Below are 18,356 nucleotides of genomic sequence, written 5' to 3' on the forward strand. Positions count from 1 at the left end.
ACCTCTCTGAGCTTCAGCGTCTTCATCTGTAAATATAATTGTACTTGTCCTTTCTGACAGCCTGCTCTGCACAGGCTCTGTCCAGGTGTCGGGACAACCTCTATCCTGTCAGACTTAACACTGCCTGACCTCTCTGTTTCTGGGAGATCTCATTTAGACACAAGAGAATGAACTAAACAGCTCCTTCTCTAACCCTATTCTTTCACTCAGGAATTCCACCACCTGTTTCCTTCTCAGGAGACGTGAAATACAACCCGCTGGAAGAAGCACCATTTCCCAAATGGGACCCGAGCAGCGAACATTATTTTGAAGTTTTCTGCAAAATTCTCCACGCGATTTTGGAAGCCCAGTCTAAGGAATATATATGAATTGTACTAAAGCTGGTCAAAAATAGAGTAGCCAGAGTCTCAGAGTCTTTCTGGAAAGTTTCCACCAGATGGAGGGCCCAAGGCTGTTGCAGCCGGAAAGGGTGGGAAATTACCCTGTCTGATCACCACCTCTTCGTACACTCCACAGGTGCTCAGAAGGGTGGGGACCCGCCAGAGGTCACAGGGTAGTTGGGAGCAATCAGGACTGCAGCCCAGGTTCCCCCATTCCCTGCCCACGGCAGTGGCTACTCCAGAGAGCAATTACCTTGGTCCCAAGCATTTGCGTTTTACACATCATCTCGGTTCCTCTGCACAGCAGAGCTGTGGGTAGATGTTACTACGCACACCGCAGAGCTGAGGAGCCCGGGCCCCAAGAGGTCCTGTTATGGGCTCAGACCTCACAACTGACATGTGGGGGTTCTGGGATTGGGTCCCCGGTTCTGCCAGATTCCGGGCCTGTGCTGGTAACCGCCCATCTCGGCCCTGACACCCACCTCTGCCTTCTAACTGCACAGTGGTGCCTCCCAAGCTGGAGACGCCAGCCTGCCAGAACCCAAGGAATGAGGGGGGTGGTTTTCTGGGAAGGCAAGAAGGGGCACGTGGTGAGTTTAATGGTGTCCCCCTAAAGATGTGTCCACATCCTAAGCCCCAGAACCTCTGAATGTGACCTGTTTTGGAAAGGGGGTCTTTGCACATGTAATTAAGGAGCTTGCAAAGAGATCATCCTGGGCTCCCAATGACAAGTGTCCTTAAACAGAAGGGGAGAAGACACAGTCACAGAGGAGAAAGCCAAGTGAAGACGGTGGCAGAAATGGGAGTGATGTAGCCGCAAGCCAAGGGACGTCTGGAGCCACAGAATCTGGAAGGGCAAGGAAAGATTCTCCTCTAGAGCCAGGGCAGCCTTCCCTGCCGACACCTTGATTTTATAACAGAACTCTGTCCTCCAGAACTGTGAGAGAATACATATCCCTTGTTTAAGCCACCCAGTTTGTGGTGCTTTGTAACCGCAGCCCCAGGTGGCTAAGACAGGGCAGAATGAGGGTTTTCCTCCAGAAGAGCCGTGTGCATACTCGGAGATGGGGGTGCAGACCAGCCAGCCCCTCATGTGCTGAGTCAGCGATCTTCTCACTGGGCCGAGTAGTTGGTTACTTGGGCTTCTGAGGCCAAGGCAGTGGGTCCTGCGGAGCTGACATGTCCACAGTTCCGGTAAGGACAAGAGCCGGGAGGTCATCTGGTAGTTCAGCACCAACCCCAGCCCAAACTCCACCCTGTTTTTCTCACGCTCTTTCTGATTACACAACATCCGAGAACGGAAGGCTCTTTGCCTAATGGAACCCAGTTTTCTTCTCGTAGGAAGACTTGGCAAGACACATTCTAGCCCAAGTTCAAAATCTAGATGGAGATTATCTGCATCAGGAGTGTGTTGGAGAAAGATTCTTTACTTCAGTGAAGGTTTCCTATAGATCCCACCCCTCCCATATACATTTCACTGCAAGTTTTGTATTTATAAAACTTCTGTTTCCATGGATATTTTCGGGAACACACCTGTTAGTGTAAAACAAGTTCCATGGCACAGGCTGCCTGCTTGTTCCCCGGAGTCCCAGGGTTATCAGACTACGAAGGTAGAAGGGGCTAGACTTCCTTATCGAGACCCGCTACAGATCCCTTATCTGAGACGGAACATTCCAGCAGGCAGAGAGGAGATGAGGAAGCTCCTCCTCACATCAGCACTAACAGATTGAAAGATCCTTTTCTAGATCATTCTATTTTGGAAGCCTGAGGATGTGGACAGCAATGTCTGCCCACAGCTTTGCTGCAAAGGTGAACCAAGATGACGTGTAAAAAGCCAAACGCTCTGGACCAAGGTGATCGCTTGCTAGAGCAGCCAATACGGTCTGCGGATGGAGGAACCTGTGCTTCAGTCCTGACTGTCCCTACTAGCCGTGTGCACCTATTGTTCTCACCTATAAATTGGAAGGACCATCTACCCTAAATAAGGGAGTGGGTTCAAAAGGGAACGGCACAGACTACTTCCTAAGCTGTGAACTGGGGACATGAAGGTACATTTGATTGTCATGCTTGACACTTTATCCCAGTGTTTCCCAACCTTTCCCAGGTAGAACACAGGTCAGATCCTGCTTTGCTCTGAGCAGCCCAGGACAGCACCATTCTCGGGGGCCACAGATCGCCTGTCTGGGAGCTCAGGCCACCTCAGGCCACACCTAGCCACCCCATGGGCTGAAGGGACCAATAAATTCCCAGGACAGCAAGAAACCTGCCCAAGCACGAGAGTCTCAAGCTCTGCCTTACATATATCATATATTTTTCTATTTATTCAATTTTAATAAACCCAATTTTTTTTAAACAAAAGTAACGGGGTCTAAATCCTCAGAAGCAAATCTTGGAAATATGGAAATATTTGAAGATGCCTCCAGAGCAGATTAAAGGCAAGTAGAGGTTTTTAAAAATAGAAGCTTAGGCTAAGATTTTTTGATAAAATGAAATCACCATCATATAAAATTCTCTGAGACACTGCTTCCACCTGGGAATCGTGCCAAGGAGTAACCACTGCTCCCTGGGCATTGAAAATCCTTGTGGATAGTGGTTGCAGGGAATATAAAAGACCCACTTTCCCCTACTTTCAGAATAAAGACTCTTTCCATCCATGCTCTGACTCCCCCAAACTTCAGGTGCACACATGTGCACACACACACACACACACACACACACGGAATGAAGAAAGGAAGGAAAAGAGATCAGTAATGAGAGAGCCCACTAATGGATTGGCTTAAGTATAGAACAACATCCCATCACTGTTCTAGAAAATAATCAATCAAGCACTTAATTTTAAACATAAAAGTAAGCTGCCAGGAGACTGTTAATAGATAACCAAATAAATTAACAGTTGTAGGTGGGATTTGAAACCAGGTCAGATTTTTCACCAGGCTCCAAGCTCCCTGCATGCAAAGGACTCAGCACTCCATCTCACACTGTTTCAAAGTGGGAAATCTCCTTTTAGCCAATATCCCTTCTCAGCGGGCTCGTCACTACAGGGACTTGTCCTTTGTGCGTCTTCCATAAATTTTATAACACCGCTACTTTAAAATATTGATGGGCAACTTGGCCTTGGCCCAGGCCCTCAGTGGGTTGGGGTGGACATGAAAACCTTCAGGAGGGGAGAAGCAGGAAGAACACGTTCCCCGCTGCCCTTTTGTAAAGGGACAATTGTGTAAGTGCCGTGGTTACCTGAGCTGGAGGCCTGCCTGGCTTTGATGGATGGCCCTGCTCTCTGGGAGCCGGCTCAGGGCCATGTGGGGACACACACAGGCAATGCTAGGTGCCCGCAGACCCACAGAGGGTAAGTGAAAGCCACACATAATCCCTCACGTTGTTCTGAGACTCAACTTTCTCCCAGAAAACTCTTTGCAAAGTTCCTGATAAAGAAGAATCAGTGGCTTTTATAGCCCGTCTCTTCTCCCTCTGCTGTGGCCCTATCAAGGCAAGTGACCAAAAGTAAATGACAATAAGGATCAGAAAGAGTAGGACAAGAGAACTGATCCCTAGGTTCCTGGAGGCTCTGAGTGCTCTGAACTTATCATATCCATTCTGCCATTGCACTCTGTTTAATAATAACCCTGGGAAAAAAACACTGTAAAATTCTACCTCCTAGAATAAAGTCACCACTGAGAACAATACAGCAATAGTCTGCTAACCAAATTAATAACACAAGTTAATAATATTATCATTTATTGGGCCTTTAACACACATACACACACATGCCTACCCACATATATCTCAAACACTGCACTGTACTAAATACATCAGATATGGGATCTCATTTCATCCTTTTTTTAAAAATATCTGTAAGAATAGCCTTCAATCCAGAAAAATCCACTTCCAGGAATTTTTCCTATGGAAATGATTAAGAATATGTCCAAAGATTTTGTCTATAAGGATGTTTATCAAATCATTGTTTAATAATAAGAAAAAATGAAAAGAATAAAAACTTTGAAATAGTTGAGAGGTGGTCAATCAAATTATAATATATCCATATAATACTGTGTAGCCAATTATAATTATGTTGTAAAATAATACGTAATGACAAATAAAATATGTCCATGAAATACAAAGTGAGCAATACCGAGTATAGAAGAATAGGAACAATGTGAATATTTTTACAATTTACCATGCATAAAATGTATGGGATTAGATTCATCAAGGTGTCATTAAATCATGGGTGATTTTCCCCTTCCTTTTATATATCTTTCTAATTTTTTTATAATTTGTAATAAGAAAAATATTTTTAAAAATTATGACCTAGGTGCTATGTTCGTGTATTCATAGATGTTAATTAATAATAGCCCACTACACACACAAAGCCCTTTCCAGTCTACACTGTGGTTTTACACATTGTCTCAGGTGATTCTCATGCCAACCTCTTTAAGTGGGCAGAGCTGAGGTTTTATAATTCTGAAGATTTTCAAACATACAAAAGAATTAAAGAGAATAGTAAAAAGAGCCGGGAGCCCCTCCCTGTGTCCCACAGTCAAGCACACTCTGGCCTCTCGGAGAGGGACTGTCCTTGGGTACAACACAGGATATTTGCTCCAAGCTCCCAATGTCCAACTGCTCTGAAAGTGATCTGCCTTGTTCCTCCCTCCGCTTTCCCTGTTACTTCCTAGGTTCTCTGGGATTCTGCTCTGCTCGGGAGGAAACATTCCAGAATGCACAGTAAGCAAGGTCTCTGACAGGAATAGAGTCAGTGGTGTGTTGAAGCTGGCTTGTGCTGGCTCATGAAAGCCAATGATCTGCATCTCTTCCCAGCTCTACGGTCAGTGATGTCACGTTGGTGGCTAGGAGTCGGCTGTGGTGGTCTTTACACCATGGAAATCAGCAACTGCTACAAATCAGGGTTCTTTTTTCTCCCAGAGAGCCAGTTGTTAAACACGTACCAGCACACCACTGGATGGAGTCTCAGAAAAATCCACATATTGAAATGGTCAACTTCTCCAGTCCCCTGCTTTAAATAGGATTACGTCTGCATAGACTAAGCAGGCTGTGAATGTTGTTTTAAAAATGATAATGTATTGGGCGGGAGGGGTGGCTCACACCTGTAATCCCAGCACGTTGGGAGGCCCAGGTGGAAGGATTGCTTGAGTTCAGGAGTTTGAGACCAGCCTGAGCAAAAGTGAGACTCTGTCTCTACTGAAAATAGAAAAAATTAGCCAGGTGTCATGGTGCACACCTGTAGTCTCAGCTACTCAGGAGGCTGAGGCAGGAGGATCGCTTGAGGCCAGGAGTTTGAGGCTGCAGTGAGCTATGATGATGCCACTACACTCTAGCCCAGGTGGCAGAGCAAGACTCTGTCTCAAAAAAACAGATAATGTATTATTCAAAAAACTGTTTCAGTATTTACAAACCTTGCCAATTTTCCTACTCTCCACCCTCCTGGAGGCCACATAAGTTTGTTTCCTTTCACTCCATCCTCTTCAGAGTCAAAAACAGGCCACCTGTGCACTTCTTTTACTGCTACACCTGATGGACCCAAACAATGGTTGTAACAGACAGCCGAGCATGGGCAGGGGCGGAAGAACATCCTGCTCACCACTTCCGTGGCCGTGTCTGTGTCAGACAACCCCAGGCTTGTCCCTAAGTGAGACCTCACTCAGGTGAATGGCGTGACGGCTTGTTTGTCCCTGTCCTCTGACTCCCTTGTTGTTGGGCCACCTCCACTGGCGCCTCGTGAACAATCTCTGCTCTCTCTGCACTTGAGGACGACTCAGCTGGGAGTGAAACACGATCAGGAGATAATTTGGCCCAGCTGGGACTACTGCAGGCAGAAAATAGCAGGCAGAAGCATTCAGCTGTGCATATCCTTAGTCTGGGGGAACCCATTTAAGTTTCTTTGAGAAGAGATTGTAACCAAGCAGCCCCATACCCTCAAAATGCTACCTCATGTTACACAGCTGCAATAAAATGTCAGCTCACGCTCCTGAAGAGACATTCGGCTTTCTAGAAGGTAATGCCAGGCTCACCTTTGCTGTTGGACACCACCAGGGCTCTGCTGGGAACGTGGCCTTCGGGGGATACGGAAGGGATCAGGCATAAAACCCTGAAGATGTTCCTAGCTCCTGAGGAGCGAGCAATTGCGGCAAAGAACAACACTGCAACCGGAAACGAAGGAAAGTGTCGCACAAACGAGCAGCGGAAGGGAGCTCGGAAGAGGCTCAGAAAGGGCTGAGGGACGCCAGACGGTGAGGTGGCTGCATAGGGCAGTTGCCTCTATTTTGGGCAAGTTCCGAGGCATAGGAAGAGGTTGGCATTCACTGTCTGACACAGGTTATTCTTTTCCATCATGTCATCAACAGGGGAAAGACACAAATAAAAGAAACTGCTTGTCTGCAGAGCCTAGTCTTGGGAAAAGATCGTTTTGCTTCAGGAAAAATAGGAACTGTGCAACCTTAGGCCCCAGAGTATGACGGTGACGTTGTGATGAGAGGGTCCCCCCAGTATCAGTGAAAAGACAGGCTGCCTTCAGGGGCCGGCTGCAGTTCTGCAGCTCTGCACACGGAGCTCATTTCATTCTCCCCGGCTGTCACGGACATGCCAAGGTTTGGCCCTACCAGACTGGACAGGATGGGCCCTCCCCTGGGAAATAAAAGCAGGCACAGAGAGAGCCGTCGCCTAATCTTAAGAATGAGCAATTCACGTTCCCCTGAAAAGTACCAACTGCTGTGTGGGGTCCTCACCCATGACAATTTTCAGGGCCGAGTAAGATGAGACAGACCTTTGCCATGGGAAAATTCTTCACCCATCCAGCTCTCTGGCTGGAACTGCTGACTGGGAATCACTTTCCAGGGATTCTGTTAGTACAACAGGTCTGTTGCGGGTTGGTGGAAACAAATGGAATCTTACTAAAAAGACTAGCACTCCTGGTCACTGTGCGGTACCTTCATTTCTAATAGGCATCAGAGAGAGAGTTGCCACTACACGTAATGAGTCTGGAGGACAGTACAAGGAGCAATCTGCATTTGTCATTTCCATCATCCCAGAAAAGTTCCCTCCCAGGCAGCAGTGTGCTGATAAATTGTCACCAACTTGTAATCTGAAAAAGCAATCTATGCACACGTGTATGTTTATTGTAAATTTTGTTGATCTAAAGATGAGGAACACACAATTTACAAATAATAAAATATACAATCCTCTTTTCTGTAAATTTCCTATGGTCAATTGATTCTCAAAGAATGCTTTTGTGGATATTTACTGAGCTCGTGTATCTGTAGCCAATCTATGGTTGCAATTGGTCAACGAGTATAGTTCTGATGTGAATGTTGATGTTTTTGTTTACATGAATGAGTAATGCAAACATGAAACAACTTTGTATGTCGAAACTTCACTTGGATAAATTGGAAAATAGTTTTCAAATAACGGAAGAATATTTCCTCAAGTGTTTGTGCTATTCACAATGTAATGGCCAAGGAGACAACTTTTAAACTGCATTATTAATATTTTTCCCATTACTTGTCTAATATTGAACAAAATGAGGATGTGGCCCACACCTGTAATCCTAGTACTTTAGGAGGCCAAAGTGGGAGGATTGCTTGAAGCCAGGAGTTCAAGACCAGCCTGGACAATAGCAAGAACCCATCTCTACAAAAAATAAAAAACTTAGCCACACTTGGTGGTGTGCACCTGTAGTCACAACTAGTCAGGAGGCTGAGGCAGGAGGATCACTTGAGTCCAGGGATTTGAGGTTGCAGTGAGCTATGATGACATCATTGCACTCTAGCCTGGGTGACAGAGTGAGACTCTGTCTCAAAAAAAAAAAAAAAATCAACAAAACAATAACATGGTAAAATAACTAAGAAGTGATGAATTTGAGTGTTACCTTTGCTTTAAACATAATTTGAAAGTTATATCATTTTTAATGATTGTTGTTTAACAACCTGAAAATTTAACTGTTGGTTCACAAGCCAACACACAGTATGTCTGTGCAGTCAATTCCATCCCATATATATATACACACACATATATATATACACATATATATATATATATATATATATATACACAGTTTGTTTTTTAAATAAGGAAAAGGTAAAAATACAGAATACTACATGAATTTTCAGGGTTAAACCTATTATTTCTTAACATGACAGGAAAGTAAAGCTTTGACCCACAGGGGAGGCTGGAAGGGAAAAGTTGGCTTGTGTGTTCCCATTTCCGGAGCAGGCTACGAGTGTGTGTCTGGAAACAAAACCGTTAGGGAGACAGTTCACAAGCAACCAGAAGCAGGACCCAGATCTCTGCCCAAGGGCTTATAACAAAGACTCAAACCAGGCTTTTTTCCAAAAATGTTTTTAATTCCAACAGCCCTCTTAATGGCCTACTGCAGACTAACTTAGCCAATAGCTGTTACACTAAAAATGGAAGCTAATGATTCCAGCTAAAAACAACGAAGCCAGTACTCTCAAAGTGTATGTGAGAAACTGATCATCACAGGGTGCATTTGTTTTTCACATCCTTTTCCCTATAGATAGGCTTAATAAGATTCCCACATCAAAAGCAAAAGCATTTCTTCCTCTCCTGGGACCCTAGAATATTATGAATGTGCTCCCTAGAGGCAGACACTTCCCAGAGCCTCTTTTATAACACTCAGCACATGCAGGGAGCGGTGGTCCGGCTTAAGGACACCACCTGCTATTGGTCATCATATTAGTGCCTTTCAACAAACATCGGCAGCATTAATTTATTTCTCTTGAGCACCTGCAGGTACTCCCCACTTGGCTTGGTGCTATATAGCTCCGCACACTTTATACCTTGCAAAATAAGTGCATTGGAAAAGCAGTACAACTTTTAAGGCACAGATCAGATACTATCCATACCACACAAACGGAGAGCTGGAGGAAATCTGGCAAAAAAAAAAAAAAAAACCCACCCCCAGAATGGAGTCGCTAACCCAACAGAGCCCCTGGGAATGCAGATGCCCCCTGGTCATCTAGACTCTGGGCAGGGGTGGGTCTTGCTGCTGGCCCTACTCTAGGTGTGGCTGCAGCCTGATCCTCTCACCCCTGGGGTGTAATAACATACTTTGGATAAACGCAACAGTATCAGATTGAGCAAAGTATCTCTTTTACATACCTTAAATAAGAGGGGTTTTTTTAATTAAATACCCAATTTATGAGAACAGATTAGCTGAGGGAAAAAATGCAGTGATTTCAAGTGACCTATTCCACTAAATCAGTGTATTTTCCCCAAAAAGAAATGAAGAAGAAAAAAGGAAAATCTATTTTTAAGATCAGCTGAAAACATGAATGACCTAATATTACTTTAGTATTGCTGATATAATGTTCCCTCTGACAGGCTTAGTTTGAGCAACTTGGAGCAGAAAACTCCACTTTCTCTTCAGAAAATTCCATTTTCTCTTCATATCTACACAATCATCACTGTCTAAATAATTTCAGCTATAAAGAAAAACTTAACAGAATCCTAGAGAATTGTTAACATTCTGTTCATGGGATTATCTGAGCAAGGATGTCTACTCTGAGGTATTATCAGGAAAAGTCATGGATTTTTACTATTTAGTCGGCACCAGCATGTCACTGACACACATTTAAAGGCCTTTTAACAATGACTTTGCTTCTCCTGATATAAAGCAAATTTTAAGTGCAAAGATTTCTTTTAATTTAAAAAAGCAGTTCACAAATGTATATTCTTCAGAACACTATACGTACGGGCACCTGGGCCTTACAATCACCCTGGCAAGCTAAACTGCCCCATTAATACTGCCCCTGCCAGTTTCTGTAGACGTTGATTCACCAACAAAAAGCCAGGCCTGTGCATAAGCGCTGTTTGAAGAAACTGCCTACAGTTCATCGCTATTAATAATTACCTGGGCAACATTTATACTTCAAAGTTGACAAACAGGACAGCAACTCTCAAAGCTCTAAAAAGATTTTGTCCTACAAAATGCTACCCTAGTGTGTGACCCTTACCCATCTACGGTTAACAACAGTCAAAGGTAACACTTCTTAGAGCAACAAATGCCATGGGCAGTGATCCCAATAAATCTCCCTTTGTCTCTCACTGCAAAGGCTGGTCTGGTCCCAACTCAGTATCAAGGATACAATTCCAGACAGCCTAGTCACTGTTGATTCGGAAGTTTCCTTAGTGAATAAGAGACTTCAGATACACTTGCAAGGGCTCCTGAATCGGAGTTTTTCTGCAACATCTCCATAATAATATATTTGCACCTCTGCAAATGTATTATTATTTGTATAATAATATATTTGCACCTAAAGCTGTTGAAGAAGGGAAGCAGACCCTAAGCAAGTTTCCTTTAAGGAGGGAGAATGGCTCCAAAAATAACCTGTCTTCAGTGCCACACCACGAACCTGGAGAATCCACTTCACTGTGGGACAGTCACTCAAAGTCTACTTGGAACCTAAGCCCCCAAAAGGTGACAGAAAAGTACAGAAGAAAATTCTAAACAACTACCTATGCCTTCTATCTTTCTCTAGAAACATAACCTACTAAAAGAAAAGCCAATTTCAAATTTAAAAATTGTAGATGCTACTCAAATTAGAGGGCCATTATCACTGTAAGAAAACTATTAACTAAAGTGGATGGATGGCATGTTTCTTTTCCTGTATTACAAAGTCAACTCATCATGCTTAATAATTTTGGTTAACTAATTTTGGTCAATTTTGATTTAGCAGACAGCATGAATCACACTGGTTACAACCTTAATGATGTCCTAATATTTATTAACATAGCAAATTCTGAATATAGAAGGTCTATGAATCCCCTAATACTTCCAGTTTATAAACTCGCTTTGAAAAAAAAATCAAAGAAATGCTCTTTTGAAGAACGAAGTTTTAGGGCTTGGAGAAAAGAGAAAGTGATCATTACAAATTCTTCATGGATCCATCGGAGATCTTTTAATCCATGTAAATCCAAATATAGAAGATCAGATTCTGATCTGACACTATTTCTACATTTTTAGAACAACTTTTCCACTCCCCAATTCAAGGTCACAGTGGCATTAAAAATATCCACAGGAAAAGATTGGCATGAAATAGCATAATTAATAATAGTTATTGCATTAGAGTGGTTTTCTTTTCTGTATTTTTCAAATGTCCTATTGTATGGCTATATAATTTTTATAGTAAAAAATTATAAATTAATAAAAAGTTCAGAGTTACAAAGCAGAGCTGTCCTTATAAAATAATTCTTAAGATAAATGTGCAGAAAGGAGACATTCAACTAAGATACAGAAGACTCTGGAAGGAAAGGCTCCCGAGGGCGGGGGAGGAGATATAAGGGGGAGAAGCCCACCCTTGGTGGCTCCCAGCAGCACTGTCCTTGCAGACCGGAAGCGGCAGGGCCCCTTCCCTGAGGCACCAGGGACACTCACCAAGGCGTGTCTGGTGAACGCTGGATTTCTAGGCGTTTATCAGCCTTGCATGCCTGGGGAATCTCAGAACACTGCTCAAATCTGTGCTCGATTCAGTTTCACGGCGAGGAAAGTGAGACTCACACACAAATACAAAAATGACCAATGAATGGGGGCCTCCCAGGCAAAAGCAGCCGCTGTGTGTAACCAAACACCCCACCCACGGGCCTAGGGAAAGATCAGGTAACATTTCTTTTTCAAATTCATTCAAATACTCAACTATGCTCATTTTAAAAACTACAACTCCACACGCAAGACTGTAAACAGATCTCATTCACACTGACAGCCCACGGAGAGGACCCTCTGTACCCTCTCCGGGGGGCTTGGGGCAATAAAACCAAACTCTGTATTTAAAATAGAGGTCTGTCTCATAAGATAAATTTTAAAACTCACTTTTCAATGTCCTAGTGGACATTACAAACTAGTAACTTCACCCAGAGAGGGGGAATACAAATGGTTACTGTATAGTTATACGAAAACAGAAATCTCTCAATAAGGATTTTGGAGTCCAATCCTCAAGAAATCACACAATTTGCGCCCAAAGGCTGTGCGTATACTAATGTGACTTCTGTTGCTGATCTCTAAATAACGTCCTCTTCCACATCGGAGGTATCTGGAGGTCGGCAAATTTGCCTAATCCCACGAGGTCCTCGGGCAGGGGTCACAGCTGCTGGTTGGTGAAGAAGGATTTAGTCTCCCTGCAGACAGGATTTACACAGAGCGGACAACTCAGCGTCAACTGCTTGGAGCACAGCTCGTTGGACTGGATGTGCGAGTGCACCAGATCGGCCAGGGCCTGGAAGACACGCAGGAAGCAGAGGGTCGTCAGAAGCAAAAGTCTGCTTGTCCCCCACGCATCCCCTCCTCCCGTCCACCCAGACAATCGCTCTGGTGTACGGTTTCTTTTAATTTGAGTTGTGAATCCTTTGAACCCAATTCTACAACATCTTCCCTTCCTGAGAATCCTCAGCTTAAAGAAAGTTAAAACAGAGATTTCAAGAAATGAAAGCCTCTTACCCCACCCACTAAACCTTCTCTCTGAAAAGCAGATTTTAAAGGAGATGGTTTTCGGAGGATAGAAATAAGAAAATTGGGGCTATCTGAAGGAAAAAAACGTGAGCGGTTAAGGAATTCGATTTTATTTTTGTAATTAATTGGAACTCGAAATGTTCTAATATGTGAGAAAACCAATATTCTGCAAGAGTTTCTCAGAGGATTACTCTCCGGTATGTTCTACTAAAATGGTTGTAACACTACAGGTACCTTAGAGAACAATGGATTTCCATTAAGAGACTCTGCTCTTCTGATGTTTTCAACTCCACACTGAATCAAATGAGAAAAGGGAGGAAAAACACAGACACATTTTATTTTCCTTTTGTTTTTTGGTTTTTTTAAAGAAACTGTTACCAAAAAAATAAAAATAAACATACACAGATACACATAGACAATTCAAAGTCTAACTTCAAGTGTTCACAGACCGTTCATAAGTGAATAACAGTCGCCAGGCCGGGCATGTAAGTGGATTTTGTTATCATAAACTGCTCAATTCCTATGTCCTTCCCCAACCCCATTACCTTCCCACAGGTGGTTTATTTCCAAACCATTTTTGAGGTTATACTTGACAAAATTCTCAGATAATTTAAATCTGCTTACCATTCTTTATTTATTATATTTTTCTAATGCATACTTTTACAGACTCTGCCTTGGTAGAATGTTGCTTTAATTAAATTTTTGTACTTGTTTTCATCTCAAGTGCCAAAATCAAATAATTTATGGACTAAAAAATGTATATTGAACCTACATCAGATGCAATTCAGAGTTGGGTTTTTAAATATCTTTTTTGGGGGGGGTGGAGACAGAATCTTGTTCTGTCACCCTGGATACAGCGCAGTGGCCTCATCATAGCTCACTACAACCTCAAGTGACCCTCCCACCTCAGCCTCCCAAGTAGCTGGGACTGCAGGGGGATGCCACGACACCCACTAATTTTTCTATTTTTAGTAGAGATGAGGTCTGCTCATGCTTAGGCTGGTCTCCAACTCCTGAGCTCAAGCAATCCTCCCACCTTGGCCTCTAGAGTGCTAGGATTACAGGCATGAGCCACTGTACCCAGCCTTTAAATATATTCTTAACAGAGAAAAATCTAAAGAAAAAATCTGAAGATTGTCTCAATACTACCCCTGATCTCCTCTCCAAAAATATCCAGGTAATTATCCCCCAAATAACTGAGCACTATGCAATTATGATTATTTACTTGGGGAATCTGGAGTCTTCTCTTTCCCTCTCCTGCTGACAGCTTCTCAGCTGCTTTATCTTTTAGATTAGCATTAACATCAGGGGGCTGGTCTGGGAAGAATGTTGAGACTCAGCAAATGCATAGTTCTCAAGAAGAGGCTGTATTCTATTAATAAAACTCCACATAAAAGTTAGTAACAGCAGAATAACCAGTGTTGGCAAAGGATGTTCTCCAACAATGTTGATGGGAGAGGCAATGGATACATTTTTGGAGGGCAATCTAGAAAAATATGGATCAACATTGAAATTCCATTTCTAGAAATCTGTCCTAAGAAAATATTGGAAAAGTGAAACAAAATATTTATTACAGAGTGGTATATGATAGTAAAAAATTATAAACATTTTAAATGTATACTAATCGGAATTTGTTAAAAATGACTATATAGATCTAATTTTATTAATTTGGGTCCATAATATATTTTTAAGAAAAAAAAGATTATAAAACAGAAGAATAAAATATCATTTTTGTTAAATGTGTAGGAGAATATGACATTTATTAAAATATATGCACATTTAGTAGAAAAGGACCTATTTTATCAAAATATTAATAGATGTTATCTCTGAGGGGTAAGATTATGAGTGTGTTCTAGTTTCTATGTTATACTTCTCTGAACTGCCTGAGATCTTTATTTTTTTATTCTCAAAAAGCAATAAAGTCATTTCTATTTCTAGAAAAAATTCAAATAACCTTTTAAAGTTAGTTGTTTTAAACGTACTATATTCTCCCATCAAAATAATGAAATAAATTGTGGCTACGTGGTCTTCTTTATGCCCTACGTGGACTAATTTATCAGTCACTAGTACATTTGATTACCAAAGAATAACCTCAGTTTAGTAATAGGAATGAATGTGAACTCAATGTGATTTTCCAAACACACTGGTGTGAACTATCAATGTATTTTCACTAAAGCCTTTTTAGCAAGTTCACAAAGAGCCAAGGTCATAGTGGGGTGTAGAAGGCATCTTTAAATGAAACCCATTGACAACACTGCAAATTTATCTTCACCAATTACAACTTGCCTGCAAATCCTTTATCAGAAGCACTAACCAGCAATTTGGGCACTCCCTAACTCTACTGACATCTCACTGATGACTAGCGTGGACATTCAAAAACCAGGGGTTCCGGTGTTGCCCCAGGTTCTGCCCCCACCCACTCTCCACCTACTCTGCACCTGCCAGCCAGTCCCACGGAAGGGGATGTGTCCTGCAGGCCAGGCCTCCACCCGTCATGCATGGGATGACCAGGGCCAGGAGCTCTGACAGAAGAGGCAAGGGAAGAAAGGGCTTCCTGGGTCCCAAGACTTCCACACTTCCCATAAAAACAAAGATAAATCAGATGCAACTTTCAGGCTGGCCCTCAGAAGCCAGAGTTAGGCGAACAATAGTTTTTCTCCTCCCTGAATGACAAGTCACATCCATCTTACAAGACACCAAAGATGGTATTTGTTATTTCAATAATCAGATTGATCACAACACAGTAGCAAACAGCTAATGAAGTGAGTGCATAAAAGAGGTCAAGGAAATTACAACACACGCTGCTTCCGTGTGCATCCCATGCTCTTCTCTTAGATGACAATGACTCCCAGATGCCTTGCAACCCAACGAGAACCTGTGTGTAACAGCCCCAAGTAAAGGACACTATTAGCCAAAGAAAAGAAATTATAGAACACTCAAATTTTTCTCCTTAGAATTAGTGAGAAGCACAATTCTTTTTCTTAAGCAAATGTAGCTGTTATTACTTTCAAGTAACGCACAGTAACGCAAACTAAATGAAATGATGCTGGCCACTGTGATCTCTGGGCCACCTGATTTAACCAAAGCACAGGTGTCCTCTCCCACTCCTGACAGGGGACGAACTCGATATGCTGAGGTTATTACTCAGGTGAAGAACTATTCAGAACCATGAGGACAGGACACGTGCAAACGTATATAGTAAATGATATTTCTCAATGCTCCAATTAGATAGTTGCGGAGAAAGTTTCCTTTTAAAGCAAATCACCATGGGATTGATAAACCAGATGGGTGCGTTTACCTCACTGGCTAACACTTGCGAGTACTCGATATCCAGTTCGTACAGCGTTTCGATGTGATCGCTGGTGAACGCTATGGGAACCAAAAGGATATTCTTCCTCCCTCTCTCACAAAGCCCTTTGATAGATTCGTCTGTTTGAGGACCCAACCAGGGCATCGGACCCACCTAGGAGAAAGGAGGATGAATGCGTGAGTGGACCACTCTCCCCAACGAGGCTACAGCGCACGCACGGCCCACCACCCGGGTGCATACACCTGCCTGTGAGGGGCGAGAGCCACCTTTACACCTGCACACTTGCTTGAATGGGTCTCGATACTTCCACGTTGAAGCTGGAGTCCTTCTAGAAGTTGGCCCAATATAAATGAATGTTTCTGTTATTTACAACTAAAAATATAATATCGAACCAATGGAACTCAATGAGTCATGTATTTCCCCTTCTATCTTGCTTGCTGAGTTCTCTGTGCATGGTGAGCAGTCAGGTTACTGAATGGCCTGTGTCAAAGAGCTAAATCTAGTCATTTTATAACTAAGTCCTTAAATAGACTTTCTCACAAGAGCTGACTTCCTGCAGAAGCACAGAGGCCACCTACCTTGGATTGCCAAACCAGCCGGTAGGGGTTGCAGTGACCCAGCCTTTCCATGACTTTCTGGACGGTGGCGCCTACTTCCTGAGGATAGGGGTCTCCTCTGTTGACCACCTGCGGCAGAGGCACAATGGGAGTTCATCGCCAACACTGTGAAGGGCTCTGAGAGCCTCTGGCTGGGTGGTGGGGTGGCGTGGGCCTGGCCCCAAGCCCTGCCTTCCTGTCTCCTGCACTCGTGTCGGATGGTATGACCTGAGCTCCGTCACCGAACTTCCTTGGTTCCATTTCTTCATCGGCCAAAGGAGAACACTGCACTCAATCATCTCTAAGGTCCCCAGAGGACATAAAATTCTATGTTCCATGTTACTCATGGGAGATGGACAAGATCTAACTATGGAGGACAAATCCCTCTGCCCCCTCCTCATCTGAAATAGCTGACACAGAAAAGCTACGCAGCAGCAGTCAGCACGGGATGGGAATTTCTACCTCGGTAGCCAGTGAGGAGCTGATTTTACAACAGGAAATGAACACGTGCTATATGGACAATGCATAGAACTGCTGGACGTCAGGCAAACACTGGAGGAGGAAGAGGAGGAAGGCAGCAGCACGTGGGGCCAGGTTACAGGCTCCTCAAGAATATGACCTGAACCTTCCCCTTCTTTCTCTCCCCTCACTCTTCCCACCACAGTGGACTACGGACAAATGCTTTGTGCACAGCGAACTCTGATATACGTTCCCTTGTTAATGCCTCTGAAAATGTTCAACACAGATTTTATTTTAATGCTTTAAATATTTAATGTGTACTGACCCCCTATGTCCTTACTCTGCTCTATTTTCTTCTGTAACATCCATTCCTTCCTGATTTACCACACCGTTTTCTTGTGTATTAGGTTTATTATCTTTTCTCCCTACTCTCCAAGGACAAAGACTTTTGTCTGTTTTCTTTACTTCGATATCCTGTGATAGTGGATGGGACAGTGCCTGGAATGTAGTGGGTGCTCAATAAATACTATTGAAATGAAATACTGATGGATTATTTTATGAAATTATGAATGGTTAGTTAAAAAGCCGTGGGAAGCCTAAATGTGGAAGGAATGAGGGAAACACAAAGTTGCGATTGTGGTTAGGACAGCAATGCAATAGCTGCTACCTGCAAGGTCCACCCATGCGTGTGAAAATCAGGGGCAAGAGTCTGAGAAACAACAAAATATTTGCATAGTCTCCAAGTATCTCCTCCAAGATATTTTTAATTACAAAGAGAAAAATAGTAATTTTACAATGGACAAATCCTGCAGACACCACCTTAAACAAGTGACCAAGGTCCCATCACCAACAGTAAAACATACTGACATCACGGACCCCTAACCTGGGGCACCAAGTTGGGCGTGTCCCCCCGTCCTGTGGTGTTCCTGCCAAACACGCATAACCACAATCCAAGGTAGATGAGAGGAAAGGCAAGCATGAGGAACCATCACAGACGGGAGACTACCAAGGAAACACAACACAGTGCGGGATCCTACACTGGATCCTGGAATGGAGAAAGGACATTTGTGGGAAACCGGGTGAGATCCAGATAAAGTCTGGAGTGCAGCTGATAGTACTGTGCCAATGTCACTTTCTTA

The 18,356-nt window shown here is 43.2% G+C and overlaps 1 protein-coding gene across 1 annotated transcript in view; it reads right to left on the bottom strand.

Annotated features, from left to right (window-relative positions):
- Positions 1-8,905: 8,905 nt before the first annotated feature.
- FECH (ferrochelatase) overlaps positions 8,906-18,356 on the bottom strand; it is a 34,125-nt gene continuing 24,674 nt past the window's right edge. The window contains exons 8-12 of the mRNA XM_045527433.1: positions 16,741-16,848; positions 16,151-16,315; positions 13,087-13,146; positions 10,664-12,619; positions 8,906-10,623 (exon numbers count right to left, since the gene is read on the bottom strand). Of these exons, the coding sequence (XP_045383389.1) occupies positions 12,485-12,619; positions 13,087-13,146; positions 16,151-16,315; positions 16,741-16,848 (468 nt within the window). The 3' untranslated portion in view covers positions 8,906-10,623; positions 10,664-12,484. The remainder of the gene's footprint in view (positions 10,624-10,663; positions 12,620-13,086; positions 13,147-16,150; positions 16,316-16,740; positions 16,849-18,356) is intronic.

The sequence above is a fragment of the Lemur catta genome, chromosome 16 (genome assembly GCF_020740605.2).
Source record: "Lemur catta isolate mLemCat1 chromosome 16, mLemCat1.pri, whole genome shotgun sequence".
NCBI lineage: Eukaryota > Metazoa > Chordata > Mammalia > Primates > Lemuridae > Lemur > Lemur catta.